At 37.2% G+C, this 16222-nt stretch overlaps 1 protein-coding gene across 1 annotated transcript in view; it reads left to right on the top strand.

Moving 5' to 3' along the window:
* The first annotated feature begins 3375 nt into the window (after nucleotides 1–3375).
* pappa2 (pappalysin 2) overlaps nucleotides 3376–16222 on the top strand; it is a 53893-nt gene continuing 41046 nt past the window's right edge. The window contains exons 1-2 of the mRNA XM_079877718.1: nucleotides 3376–5177; nucleotides 8089–9148. Of these exons, the coding sequence (XP_079733844.1) occupies nucleotides 4337–5177; nucleotides 8089–9148 (1901 nt within the window). The 5' untranslated portion in view covers nucleotides 3376–4336. The remainder of the gene's footprint in view (nucleotides 5178–8088; nucleotides 9149–16222) is intronic.

Raw genomic sequence — 16222 nt, 5'->3', positions numbered from 1 at the left:
GCTGTCCGCCTCCCGCTTGCCAACACACACATATGCATGACTGTCATATGGATACAAGCATATAAAACAGATATGATACACTTACCTATATTAGGCGATACTTTACACACTTTATTTAAAGAGTCACATCAAAACATATTTTTTGAAATGTTAACATTGTTGAAACACACAGAACTTTAGATATTAAGGTAAACCTTTTTTTTAGCCTTATTTTCTTTTTATTTATTTTCACAGCATCAAGAAAAGTGGTTGGAAATCATTATAGAGTCCTGGCTTGTTGAAGATGAACAGCAATAACTCCCTCTGCAAAGCAGTCGAATCCACTGAGACGTGTTTTTGATGTATATCTAGAACATAAGGAAGGGAAATAAAGAAAAAAGAACATGCCGTCAGATGCTCGCTCAGAATAATCCAGTCTTAAAGCCAAGCCAGCCATGACTAACTAGGAAATGACGTTATAGTTCACACAGTGCACACCTGCTTCCCTCACTGTATCTTTTCAAATATCTATTCGGTGGAATTATTTGCTCCCTGCAGAAGCTAGTTGTGTCTCCTAAGTGATAGAATAACAGTTTTGTCACTGGTTGAAAATGTTTTAAATATCTGCAACAGATTTACTTTGGATTTTCTACCTCTGCTGATAAGTGAATGGGGGTTTCCTTTGGATTTTGCTAGGCTCCTTGTTATTTGTCCAGCACATCAGGTTGGATTTTCCCATTGCGTTTCTGGTCATTTAGAATTGGATTGGGGTAGGGCAGCCTCAAATGAAGGATAATCTCTTAGAGGTCCTTTGCAGTGGGGGGTGAGGCCCGGGAGCGGCCATTCACTTTTTTTTCTTTTTTTTTTACACAGTTGCAGCTGTGTCTCAAAGCACTTTGATACAAAAAAAGCTGAATGTTTTGAAGGCAGATCCTTGGGCTGGTTGCGGAATTCTTACCTCCCACTGTTAGGGCCCTTTCTACCCCTGAAGGGGCCCCTGTCGTAACTGCCAGTTACCCCAAGTCGGGAGCCGTTTGCAAATTGAGCCTGACAAAAACTGATATGTTTCGGAAATTAAACAGCGGCACGTCTAACTTTTTGACCATTGCGATGAGATGTTGTACGTGGTTGCTGAGTTGTTGTGCGGTCACAAATCTACTCATTTGCAAGTCACATCACTCCATACAGTATGTGCACCTGCAGTGCTGAATGCCATTCAGGGCTATTATTCACTGTACAAAACAGTAAAGACACTCTGACCACATATTTAAAATGTGGCAGGTGAACATTGACATGTTTGAACTCTCAGCTGAAAGTGTGAATTCCTGGATATTTTTGGAAAGAAATATGGCACACTAGCATTAATGTAAGATCAAAGTGCTTATACAATGGTTCTGAAAAGAACGAGATGGCTGTATAAGCTTTTCTCTATCATTTTAGATTATTTAGATGAGAGGAAATAGGACGTTACACAAACTGTAGAACTGCCTTTGAAATGCTCAGAAAAGAATTGGCACATTCAATTGCAATGTGCAGTTTATTCACAAACATGATCAAAAAATATTTAATATTTTTTAATATTTAAAAAATTTAAATCATTCATAATTTCTGGGTCTTTCGGTCAAGATTTTTCACGCATGACAAGATAAAGTCAAGATAAAGAAGTCGTTATAACGATAGCGGGGAACCACTACGGCTTTCTGCACGTCCTCATATGAGCATAGCCCTTAAATGACTGAAGTAACTACACAATTCATTGTGTTCAGGGGCCTTCATGTGATTTGTGTAAAAGGGAGAATTCCTTCCTAATATTAATGTTTTATATACACAGGAAAATTTTACTTATCAAGCTAATCACTGGTTAACTAGTTTATTCATGTGTAATGAAAGATTTTAATATATGATGCAACAATTATTGATAAAATAAGTTAAGAAACTCTATAAAATATAATTCATTAACAAAGGTCATTCCTTGCATTATATTAAAAGTGTAATCTACAACAAAATCATTATTAATTACAATTTTAGTATCAAAATTAATCTTATAGCTATTTTATTTATATACAAAAAATACAAATTGCAAAATTTGGCAACTGTCCTTAGTATTTGTATGTTTTAAGTTTATATATATATATATATATATATATATATATATATATATATATATATATATTTCCAGTTTTACATTTGATATTTAAGGCATGAAATTCTGCATTTTTTAAGATGCAGATAGAAACATGATCAGCAATAATATTAATTTACACTCCTGGGCAAAAAAAAAAAAAAAAAAAAAAAAAGACAAAGAAAAAAAGAAAAGGGGGCCAAGCCAAAAATGGAAAAATAATTAGTGGTCTTTTAATGGTCTTAACAGTTTTAATCACAAATCACTGGTCAGGAAATTAGAAAGAATTGCACAAATACTGTAGATAAAGTAACGTATCCTTCCTCAACTTGAGACAGCTTTTTAACAGTATGAAGAGTCAGTGTTCCACTCAATGTTAATGGCTTCAAACAGTTCATGAGTAGTTGAAAAAAGTCTCCCAGATCGTTTGAGTTTAATTTAGTTCAATATTCTCCTGCAAAGCATAAATGTCTTTTCACAGTGAAGTAGCTCCCCAATATTAAAAGGCTCCTCACACAGAATCATAGCTCTTCCTCCATGATTCACTGTGGTAGAGATGCATTTGTTATTATATTTATCACCAGATTCTCGAAGACACCGGAGCATCACTATGAAACTTGTGTTTCATTATGATTCATCTCCCCACACACAACTTCCAAGTAAGTAAGAAGATATTGCTAATTTCCTGATCAGTAATTTGCAGTTGAGACAATTAAAACTTGGCCCTTTAAGCCCAAGTGTATTTCAAAATAAATCAATTTTATTTCAATAAAATATAATATAATATAATATATAAAATATAATATATAATCAATAAATTCAATTTATTTATCTTTTAGCGAGAGAGAGAGAGAGCGAGCGAGAGAGCGCATAACTGATATCCACCTGACTATTTGCTTTTTTCCCCCTCAGCATCTTTTAGCCTTTCCTGTTAACTTCTCCAGAAGAGAGTGTTCTGGAATTGGTCAGAGGTCCATCCCTGTTTTTCAGTGTTTACACATCCCTCACTTGTCTTTTCCTATTTCCTACATGTGCAGCGTTTCAGCCGTGCTTCACATGCCAGGCAGATGTGCTGCTGTCTCTTGCATTACTGTACAGAAGTAGGTGTAGCAGCTAGATGTCAATGGCTCTGGGGGAGAAAGTGAGAGTAGCATGCATGCGGGGCTGGGTTGGACCTGGGTGAAGTTTTCTTTCCTAATGGTTGGGTAAGGGGCTGGGTTTGTGATGTCAGGCTGCAGGAAACAGATAAAACGTTTAGCGCGTTAGTTTGATCTGATGTGGAGATGTGGAGAGCGCATACAGCGGGACTCAGCCTGGGAATATAAACACACACGGAGCGCAAGAGGAGTCTGCGCACCATCTCAAGGTGATCCAAAGAGCCGTTTTCACTTGGAACAGCATGACAAAAAGACAAATCTCCTTTCAGTACCTTCACATTATTGGATTTTGATCCATATTTGTGAGAAAAATAAATACATTTTTTAAGCTTACTTTTACAGCTCCCTGATATCTGAAACACTCCTCTGTTAGATAAACATCGACTTTTTTGTTTTTATTTGAACATTTTGGCGGTTTATTCGGGGGAAGAAGTGTGACCGCGAGCATTTGGACGCGACCAATTGCGCACCGGTGAAAGGTGGCAACCTCACATAACCTTTTTCCAGCGTGACATCTCTTCAAACAACCTTACACTGTACAGACAGCAAGCTATGTAAGTCTGCAATCAAACGCGATTTTAACGCTTTAATTCGACCACAATGAGGATACATTATTGCGCGCGTAAATGAACTACAAGTGAATGACAACTAGACCTTTGCGCTGTCAGAGCGCGCTACATGCAGAGACAGGTTTGAGGAGATCCATTAGACACGAGATGCTATTTGTTTGGAGATAAGCACTAAAAAGGGAGGGAGAAAAGACTTAAAGTAGACAGTTTGGTGTCAGTTAGGGTACTCGTTATTAGCGACATCCAGTTGCAGACAGAGGAACAGACTATCTACCTTAATGCACTGACAATTTAGACTTCCCTTGTTATCATTTCTTTTCAAACAATAAAAAACTTTCATTAACGCACCTATCTTAACTTAAACACAGTACATGCTATCGTTGATGAGAAAAAAGGCACCCAAAACAATTAAAGCGATTTAAATATTAGGCTATCTCCCTTCCCAAGTGCAATTCAAACCAATCAAACAGATGTCCATGCTTTGAAAGCTGCACTATCTCCTCAATAAAATGACGTTTTTTAGACTACTGGCTATTCTTCTCGCAGTATTTTACACATGGCTGCTGAACAGCGCTCAGTCAGATCATATCCAGAAGTATAAGCGGACACTGGCACAGAGAGCGGACCGAGCGCTGGCTGGAGAGCAGTGCGGTTCTATCAGCCGCAAGCGGCCGCCGCGCTCCACTGCGCAACAGTTCCCCCTAGTGGGCGTGATCGGAAAGTACGCTCGCCTGATAGACTTGCACTTACGGAAAACTCAAACGGCGAGGTCGTGTTCAGGTGAGTGCAGCTCTAGTGACACAAATGCGGTTGAATTAACTAACTGGGAAAGTAATGAGAAGGGAAAATATTATGATCTACAAGAAGAGACTTTCATATTGAAGAAAGAAGGCAAACAATCACGGGGGGCCACTGCGCCTGGATCTACTAAGTCACACAAACCCTTTAAATCCATATCAAAAGGACACCCTTTACAGGCAGAACTGGGTGGTGATTTGATAGACAGCTTGTCCTCACCAAGTAGGGTTGCACGGAGCCTTCCAGAGTTCAACAAAGAAGAAAATGCCCCAAATGATACGCAGGACACCAAAATCCACCATATCGCCAACTCTAAAGATAGTGATGAGTACTCTGGGGAGCAAGAAGGGCTGCAGAGCACTGCTGGGGAGCTATGGAGGGCCGATGTACGAGATGTGCCTGCAGAGTGGATGACAGCTTTGTATTTCAGAGGTCAGGCGGAGCAACTAAAGGTGAACCCTGCATTTGGCATAGAACTTCCTCGTTCCAGCTTCACTTTAGAGCTGTGGGTCAAGCCGGAAGGGGGCCAGAATAATCCTGCCATCATCGCAGGTGGGTGTTCATTCATACATCATTCCCATATTCTCAAATCACTCTTTTCATGTTGGAAGCAGGGATGCAGCTTTTTTTTTTTTTTTGGTTCTCAAAATTGTTTTTCTAGGAATTGGAATTGTCAGGCTATTACTTAAAGCAGTAGTTATTACTTGAAGGATACATAATTCACAATTAGCAACTGTCTAATCAGAATAAATTCTGCTGTAAGGCATACAGCCATGCAGACCAAATTGATTATGGGAAGTCAGATTCATTCCTCGAACTCCCCTCATTTCATCAAGTGCACCAAATGGTGTGCGGTAGAATCTGTGTTGTGTCACAGCTTTGACACATTGTTGTTTCATTTAAGAGGCCTTTGTTTGAGGATATCAGCTGACAAGCAGATGAAAGGAGAATGGGGAAATGAGGTGCAAACGATGAGTAGTGCTGGGGCGGAGTGTAAGAGGGACAAGTGGCCACCACCTGCTCAGTGTGTCCTGTCTGCTGTATTTAATCACGTTTAGTGCATATGACACGTTGCGTTTCCAAGATTTGATTCATAAGCAGCATGTTCTGGACACCATGCTCACATTGACAGCTACCTTCCGTCCAGCTCAATAGTTTGGTATATTTAAAACATTTCATTTGCTGCAGAAAGTAGGTGGTTTTTCATATGCAAAGCTGATTGCCTGTTAATGCTTTGTAATTTAAGTATATCATTTATTTTTCTTTTATACTACGGGGCTGCTGAATGCTTGAATCTGATTGGTTGATGAACATAAGGTGTGCAATTTTTTTCAGGAAAACGCACAGCTAAAGTTGTTCCAGGCAGGTCTTGACCGCATTACATGTCCATATCACTTCGCCAAATTATTTCAGTTATTTCAAAGGCCCTTACAGCCTACAACAGCAAAAGAACCAAAACCCACAACGACAATGATAAATAAATATAAACGGACACACACTCGCACAGAAACGTATTGTCAGCTCTGATCTGTCGATTTTATCTGTAAAATAGTTTAGCATCTTAAAGCTACATGACATTTCTCACTAGCAAGGTTATAACTGCGCTGTTCTTGAAGCAGATACATTTACAGTTTTGCTATTAAGACGCTGCTGCCGAACTCTGTTGAGAGACGCAGGTTTAGGTAATTCACACATACTTAATCTCTCTCTCTCTCTCTCTCTCTCTAATAACGGTGCTCTGTCGGTTTATCCTACCTTGTCAGATTTTGCTACCTCCCATTAAAAAAGTAGGTAGCACAATTCGACAGCAAAAAAAAAAAAGCTACCTATCAGATTGTGCTACCAGCATCATATTCATGTGGTTTGAGGCTTTATTAACATCCATACCTACCCCTACCCTAAACCTACCCTTAAAAATATATTTATATTTATATTTATTTTTTGTTATTGCAAACCCATCACTAAAATTCATGAAATTATTATTATTTAATTTCTTTAAAGGACCTTATTATGCCTTCTCCTTGTAATAGGGCTTAGGGCAGCGTTCCAGGTTTTCCTTAACTGTTATATGATATATGGTTTTGACAGGCAACTGAGTTGACGTTCGATGCACATGTTATGATTCCAAAAAAAAAAAAAAAAAAAAAAAAAAAAGGTGTGGAACATCACAGAAGGTGCCGGATCCCTCAAAGGAGCTTTCATAATCAGGTAAATGGGCATTTTCGTATGGCTGCTGAGGAGGGTCAATGTGGAAATGATTATATCTGGAAGTGCTTCTGAGACTAGTTCCCAGTAAGAAGAACAAAGCCCAGAGTTCTGTGGTTGTAACCTGCACAAGGCTTTTCCTCTACCATGGATGCCAAAATACATGCTTTTAGGCAAAAAGGGGTGCAAATATTATTCATCTGTTTCTAACACTGATGAGTCATCTATCAGACCTCAAAGAGAGCATTAGATATTCCATTTTAAAATTATCCGCCACTTGGATAAAATCAGTATTCCCCAATGACGTCAAATCTCACAAACCTCTTAAATAAATGAGGGTTTCTACCATCTTGCTATTGTTAAGATTGCATTATTTCACTTTGACATATTCGTCATCACTAAAATGATGTGAACATTCACTCTAGCTCCTTCTGAGGTCAATAGCTTTCTTTTAACAATCAGTGGACAAATCTATTGTTATAAAGCCAGTTTTAAAAAAAATCACTCACTCTGCCAAATGAGCGTTCAAAGGCTTTACTGGAAGTGGTCGTTTCAGCGCTAACTTTTCTTTCGCTAATAAGTGATACTATTCAAAAACATTCGCTTTTTCTCTGTCTCTCATAAACACTTATCATATTGAAGCCATCACTCATACAAGGTTACAAAAAAAAAGTATTTCTTTAGCACACTTTGTCTCAAGCCAAACTCAGCACTCCGGGCCAGTCTGAGGTGGGAGACGGACACTATAAAAACAGGAAGATAAGAACCTGGGCTTTGAAAGTGTATAGTACGCCATCCAAGTGGATAGTACTCTGGAAAGGTTTGTCTTCAAATTCACGACTTCAGGGCTGGCTGATACACACAGAAATTAGCAGATGTTGTCACACGCGGGAGCTCCGCACAAACACACATCCAATGAATTAAATTTCAGTGTGGTCCACGTCCCTCAGGATATTTTGTTTAAAGCTGCCCATCTCTCGTTCCCCTGTTTGCAGGGAATAATACACCCGAGTGTGTATGTGCTCGCATGTGCGTGTGTTGTTGGGAGGGTGAAGGGGTTCCCTGACCTCTCTCTGTCCTTCGACGGTAACATCTGTCTGCCAGATGTGACTGCTCCTTACGAAAGACAGCTGGGAATATCAGTGGATTTGTTGAATGGAAATGACTTAAACTCTTAAACTCTTCAGATAATTAAATGACAATTACTCTGTGCTTGATGAAGCTACATTTCTTTTCATTGACTTTTTTTTCCTTCTAGGCGTGTTTGACAACTGCTCGTATCCCTTGAGCGAAAAAGGCTGGTCTGTCGGTATTCGAGCGGCAGATCCTACAGGAAGAAAAGATGGCAGGTTTTTCTTCTCCCTTCGCACGGATCGCGCTCTCAAATCCACCACTATTGTCGGACACCAGCGCTACCAGCCCAACAGCTGGACTCATGTGGTGGTCAGTTATGACGGCCACAAGATGGCGCTGTACGTAGACAACTCCAAGGTCAGCGAGAGCAGCGAACAGTCAGGTGACCTGTACAGCCCCTACATCAAGGCCTGTCGGTTGTTTCTGCTCGGCGGGGACCAGTCTGATCATAAGCACAGTTTCCGCGGGCATTTGGGAGGTGTCACGCTATGGGGTTATGTGCGCACTCACCAAGCACTTAAAGGTAACCAACCCCATGCAGAGAGACAATCTCCCCTCCTGTCCCAGTGGGCAGATTTCTCAGATGTCGAGAATCAGTGGGTGCCCTACAAAGACCGTCACAACCCAGTCATCGTGGCTCTTCCCATCCCTGAAAGACAGCTTGTGTCTCCATTTCTGCCTCCTCCATGCGGTGTGACTGTGTGTGACAATGCTGACGTCGCCCTCAGTTATAACCAGCGTTGGCAGCTGCATGCTGCAAAGCGCCTACGTTACCGCATCGTGAATATCTGTAAGGATGATGGCACTGACCCAACAGTCTCTCTGCAGCAGATCCAGCTACAACACCAAGCCTTGGAAGACGCCTTCCGTCCTTATAATATCACACTGGAACTCAGCATTCACAGCGTCTACAACTCTTCACTCCAACGGCGCTTCGTCCTCAGCAACTGCCACATTGCAAATGTGGGGAACCGCCAATGTGATCCCGAGTGCGACCATCCTCTCACGGGCCACGATGGGGGTGACTGCTTGCGCATGGGGCCTTGCTACAACTGGAAGCGGAGAGATGGAGTCTGCAACCCAGAGTGCAACAGTATTTACTATGATTACGATGATGGTGATTGCTGTGACCCTGAGGTCACAGATGTCGCAAAGACCTGCTTTGATCCAGAGTCTCCTCAGAGGTAAGCTTGTGCTTCAGTATGGTTCCACTTTGGCAACTAACTTGAAACCAGGAATAATTTTAGTTGTATGTGCAAGAGGGTTCATGTTTTGGTCCTAATTCGAGGATTGCAAAATCTTTCTAGCATAAAACCCTCAGGATGATATTTAACTGACTGATACCATATCATTACATCAACTATGTACATTTATATATCCTTACTTTATATTCCTACCAAACTGCTTGAATTTAAGTTCAAGGCCTTAAAGGCCCAGACAAAATGTTTTTTTTAGTTCAAGAAATTGAAAACAAGTTATGTGCTTGTTAAATGTTCTCATAGCAGCATCAGGAAAAGGGAAACCAAAGTGTCTTATTGTGAAATAGTGTTCACTTTTTTCAAGATTGTCAGAGCATTTTGTATTACTCAACATGCAAAGCATACAAATCGGCCTTCTGGAATAGCTTTAAAAAGCATGCAAAACTTGGATGTAGAACTGAGCCAAAGTATACGCTTAATGTGGCTAAACAACAAAACCAGAGGTCTCGGCTCTATTCATTGTGAAAGGCAGGACAGTTTTGCTCCCGTACAGACTGTTTGATGGCTTGTCATAGAGTCTTTCATTTTTCTTGTGCTACAGATATAAAAGTAAATGTTCACAAAGTCGCACTATAGCGTAATCCTAAAAATCTATCTTCTATCTTCTATCTATTCTATGCAAGCATAGAAAATAATTTTTTATACGTGTTTTAAACTTTTTAATACTTAAAATTAAGATTTTGAGCGTACCATTTAGGAGATTAGATTATTCAATTGGATATCATATGTATATATGGTAATAAATCCATAATTTTAACTTCCTACCTTTAATAAGTGCAGACTGCACTTATTGTATAGTATATATAAATGTTCACGTTTAATCATATTCAGTCTGAATCTTGTTGCATGATAAAGCTGCTATACATCAAAATTTCATATGCAGTCTGGGAAGTGTTGTTCTAGGCTCAGTGTGCATAGAGACCTAGTGTCTCAGCCTCCAGCTGTTGTCATTTTATGGTTGCTTGAGAACAAGCTTTCTTCAAGGTATGCCTTTCTGTTCCTGAAGGGTTCCTATAGAGATAAATAGGGTCCCAATGATACCATTGGATGGTGGTCTGAGATACACTCATTTGGTAGATTTGCCCTGGGACACTTTTAAAGAGGACATCAAGTTTATAGCCAAAATTTTTTTTGGTTGGTGGATCATAAATCAGTTGAATGCCATCTCAACGCTGTTTCTAAAAGGCTTAACTGGTTAGCATGACCTGTTAGATGGTGGTAGATGATGCAGCTACACACTCTGCAGGCAAAAAAGCATCTATCTTTCAGTCATTCAAAAGTAGTTGAGTATTCTGACTAAATAATATTATAATAAGTTATTATTATTATAATATGAAAGCTTGTTTCCGCCAGAGATTAAAAAATAAAAAAGGTAATTGCAACTTTTTATCTCGCAATTCTGACTTTTTCAGAATTGCGTGATATAAAGTCGCAATTGCGAGTCATAAAGTCAGAATTGCGTGATACAAAGTCATAATTGTGTGTTATAAAGTAAGAATTGTGAGATGTAAAGTCGCAATTGCCAGTTATAAAGTCAGAATTGTGTGATATAAAGTCGCAATTGTGTTATAAAGTCAGAATTGCATGATATAAAGTGGCAATTGCGTGTTATAAAGTCAGAATTGTGTGATATAAAATCACAATTGCATGCTATAAAGTCAGAATTTGTGAAATATAAACTCGCAATTCTGAATTGCATGCTTATATCTTGCAATTCTGACTTTATAACACGCAATTGGGAGATTTAAAGTCAGAACTGCGAGAAATAAACTCACAATTGCGTGTTATAAAGTCAGAATTGCAAGATATAAACTCGCAATTGCAATATTTGATTTCTCACAACTGCGAGTTTATATCACGCAATTCTGACTTTATATCTTGCAATTCTGAGAAATATTTAAACTCGGAATTGTGAGATAAAAAGTCGCAATTATCTTTTAAAATGTTTTATTCTGTGGAGGAAACAAGCTTCCATATTCTAATAATAAGCAACATACCATTTAAAAGTTTGGAGTCAGTAAGGTTTTTTTAATTTTATTTTTAAAGAAATGAATACATTTATTCAGCAAGGACAAGACCGGAGTAATCAACCATTACTCCTTGTCCTTGCTGAATAAATGTATTAATTCAGACTGGCCATTACAGGAATAAATAGAATTTCAAATTGTAATAATATTTCACAATATTACTATTTCCGCTGTATTTTTGATTAAATAAATGCAACCTTGGTAGGCATAAGATTTTTTTTTTAAATATACCGTACATAAAAAAAACTTACCAACCCCAAACTTTTGAACTGTATTGATTTATCACTAATATTTCATTGTTTAACCATTTCACAGTTTTGTTTTGAAAGGCACTTACAAGTGTGAAATAGATAGTTTTTCCTTTCTCACAGATCAGGATAGTCTCTAGTGAAGGGCTTGGGACATTAGCATGATGTAATTTTCCTTCGTTCCTGTGCCAGTCGAGCAACTGCCGTTGAGATGAATAGGAATGCTAAAAGATTTCTTCAGGGAATTTGAGGACCTCCTTAATACTATTTAGGCCAACATTTTGTAATGGTGGTGACCTGGAGTAGCATGCTGTCCTTGGCACTCCATATTCAAAAAGCAAAGGTTCATTCACTGGACTTATTTTCCTCTAAATATGATGTGTCAATAGGTAGAAATGCTGATAGCCAATGGGACCGTATTAGCCTTGGACTCATAGACTAAGCCCTTAGATAGGTCTTTCCTTACTATGCTGGAAGCGCGTATCGTTAAGGCAGCGGTCCAGAGTTTGCAGAGAATTAATGCAGGGATGACATTTTGATGGCAATTGTATAGCGTGCTTTTTATGTCGAGGTCTGGGATTTTAATGCTTTGCTGTGTGAGTTATAGTCCAGGTATCTGCTGCTGGGCAGTAAAGCTCGAGTACCTGCCAATGGCTGTCACTACTCAATTTTGTTGTTGAAGCAGAGAAAAACAGCACAGGGGAACCACCAGGTGCTTTTTGGCAAGCTCCAGAAGTGGAACGAGAAGAAAGCAAAGACATTTTAGTTCAGACATTTACGCCAATAGAACTGAACTACCTGATATCTCTTCTCTTTAGTAATTATCTTTGATAGATGTTTAGCAATTTTAGTGATTTATGATGTATTTATTTCTTTATTCATTCTGCTGCAAGATATGTGGAATGGTGGTTTTGAAACTACCTGTTTCAATAAATGTTTTTTTCTTTCTTTTTTTTTCTTTTTCTCTGTGTTATTCAAAAGGATTGTGTCCACCTATAAGGTGAAGTGTGTAGTTTTTTTTTTTTTTTTCTTTCTTTAAAATACTTTATTATATCCAAATTTCGTGCACAGTAAACCTACTCCTCTGAAGTGTTAACCTCCGGAAACACTCAAAACGTGTAAACAGCTGCTTTTAAACCTTTGCTTTGTTTGAGTGGTCTGACACGTTGGAGGACATGAAAAATGGAGGACGGGGCAAGGCAGTATTTTTATTATTTTTGCTTTTCCGTTAGTTCTGCTAATAGCACAGAAATTAGGGGAGACTGGGGTTTGTTGGCACAAGTCTCTGGTGAAATGAACATTAACTCAAGATCTTAAGTAAGTAATTTTCAATGTCAAAATATTTCATATATCGTGTTAAAGTATATGTTTTATAAAAATATGTTTTGTAAAATTAAACAATATAAAATGATTATAAAAGTACAATTATGTATAGTACCATTCATAAAAGTTTGGCGTCAGTGAGATTTAAAAGTAAATAAATTAAAAAGAAAAATATATATAATTACATGGCTTGGCTGAATTCCAATGTAGAATGCGGTCTGTTATTTCTTGATAACAGACCGCTGCGAAGTATAACACACCGTTGCCATGAAAAACAGCGTGTTGCTAAGGACGCGGAACGGACTATTTTCTTTAGCGGAAGCAATACAATCGTTTTTAAATCAATAAACTCCTTTTTTAAATCAATAATTTTTGTCAAATTATTGATTTATTTGGTAGGTAGCCATGTAATAAGCGGGATAATGTAGAGCGAGGCGGTTGTTATAGCGAATAACAACCCCTTCAGGCTGATTCAAGTCCTAATCAGCCTGTCGGGGTTGTATTCGCTATAACAACCGCCTCGCTCTACATTATCCCTTACATATATATTCAGCAAGTATTTTAATTATATTCATTAATAGTGACAATAAAGACTTTTCTAATGTTACAAAAATATATACATTTTAAATAAATCCTCAAAAATATTAAGCAACACAACTTTTCAACATTGATAATGATAAATTCATTTTTCTCCAAATGAGCATATTAGAGTGATTTCTGAAGGATCACATGACACTAAAGACTGGAGTAATGATGCTGAAAATACAGCTTTACCATCACAGGAATAAACTACATTTTAAAATATGTCAAAATAGAAAACAATTACTTTATTGTAATTATATTTGACAATATTACTGATTTCTATTTTTGATCAAATAAATGCCTTGGTGAGCACAAGAGACTTTTTTCAAAAACTTTTGAAAGGTATATCTTCAGAATTATTCTTTATTTAATATTAATACTTTAATATTTTAAAATATTATTTATATTAATATTTCTGCATGTGATCTATGCCCACATTTATTTATTTATTTATTTATTTATTTATTTATTTATTTATTTATTTATTCATTCATTTATTTATGTTTATTATAAAAACTTTTTTATATACAATATATAACATTCAATCGTTTAACAGTTTGTTTTGACTGGAAAAAAAATGGACTTGTGATTGGTCTGATTAGAGGACTGTGCTGACATTTTCATTTGCTGTTGTTTTTGTCATATTATATTTGTTCCCTGAATAAGCATTTTTGTGGCATCAGTTGGTTTTGTGGTTAGTATTAGATTCCCCTGTGCGAAAGCTTAGGGAAAAACGGACAACATGTTTTCTTTTTCTTTTCTTTTTTTGGTAATTGATTCGATTCATCTGTATATAAATATGTTCTTCCTTAAACATACTGAAAGGCTGGACTGGTAAATACCGTCAGCACTCACAGCTTACAGTTACTAGTTAACCACTAATCTCCAGGCATGGAGGAAGCATTTGTTTATGTGAGGCTTGAGTCTGAGTGTTGTTTGAAAAAATAAAATAAAATACTGATTTTTGAAGCCAGTAGAAATAATATTTGCTTTAGCCTCTCACACTGTAAAATGTGATTTGTTGCTACAAAAGTGATGTTTTGACTTGATTTAAAATGTTTGGTAATTTATTAAACCAGTATTATTTGTTGATAAATTACACACTTAACTTGACTCATTGTGACTTTGGATAACTGCAGTGAATTCTGTGTGCATTTTGCTTCCTCTTCTACGCAATTCGTCATCTTTCATCGAGGAATGTCAATTTAACGCATCAAGTCAATGCATCTAGGTTACAAACTTTTGTACTTTTTTAATAGCATTTTTGTCTTTACATCTGATAAGACAGTGTAGGAAGTAAATAGGACGCAGGCCAGACTTAAATCTGTGTCCTTGTGAGTACACAGTTTATATTTGATATGAGTTGTTGTGCCATGTCTCTTATACATTTACTTTATTATTTAACCTCTCATAATCCTTTACCAACTTCCTCCTACTGTTGCTTCTTACTTATGTTTCTTGTAGATTTGTTTTTCAAATCCAATCTTTAGGACTGACTGACCTCACTGCCATACTGCAGTTCAATGATTTCAGATCTGTCATTGTAATGACTTAAGTGTGAGCTAGACGGCTAGAGACATAAGAGAGTCGATGTCATTTTGGGAAGGGAGGACAGAGAATTGGAAATTCTGCCCATGCTCATGTCTATCCCCCCTCTACTTTCTTTCTCGCCTCTTTCTAGTCACGTGATGTGAATGTTTCACTTTGCGTGTCGGAATGTTTGAACCCAGACCATACTCTTCGGGTTTGGAAGTTCAAGTCCATTTACTAACAATTTTTATATATAGCCTATCACATTATCATATATTCTGCCATATAAACCATTAAATATTTTTTGCCACAAGATGCCACTGTTTTCGACACTCTTGATGCTTCGAATCTTTTCCCGAAACAATCAGAGAAAGGTTCAAAGATTTGGAAAATGCTTCAAAGATTTGGAAAAATCGTAATTTTTTCTGTCCCTACTCAATATTGTATGCCTTTTTGCAAATGTTTCAATCAAGTTTAGCTGTTTTAGAGATTGTTTACTCATTTTGAGCCTGGTTTTTAACATTAAATATCTGTAATGTCATTTTTCGTCTGTGGAAAAAGTGCCAATTAAACAAAACTAAAGAAGCCAATCAGATTTATTTTCACCCATTTGACGTTACAACACACAAACACACACCTTTATTTATTCTCATTCTCTCTTGCTTTCTCAATATGTCATGAGTGTACACAGATAGATTAATAATCAATTAAAACATTTTTAATTACTTAGCGCCCTCTCATGGTACGCACAGTGCGTACAGCCGTGCAAGTGCCACTGATGTCCATGATGTTGAATATTTAGTCTAAGCATTCAAATGTAAGTCAGGAAGGTTTTAGAAAAACACTGAAATGCATATAAATTATAAATCACAGAATTTTAACTGCAAAAAATAGTTTGTCTTAATCTCATTCTTCTCCTAATCAGTATTTTTGTGCTTTAATGAATAAACAAGATAACATTTCTTGAGAAGATAAATTGCTAATAAAACCAATAACGTAATAATAAAACACAACTTTTCAGAGAATGTATTTCAAATTACATTTATTTTTCTTACCCCTTTGGCAACTATTTTATTTCAGTAGAAATCTAACAAGTTTATGATTAAAAAAGAAAAACAAAATACTGATTAAGAACATGATTTTTTGCAATGTGATTGTGACTAAGAATAATAATAAAAAAAGAATACATCACCTGTCATAATGTGCAACCTTCACTTTTGCTAAATGTGTTTTATTTCCAATATTCTGCATCTGATTGACTTTTCTATCAACAATGATTCACTGTACAA

The sequence above is a fragment of the Squalius cephalus genome (assembly GCF_949319135.1).
Source record: "Squalius cephalus genome assembly, chromosome: 7".
NCBI lineage: Eukaryota > Metazoa > Chordata > Actinopteri > Cypriniformes > Leuciscidae > Squalius > Squalius cephalus.
This window is presented reverse-complemented; position numbering and strand designations above follow the sequence as displayed.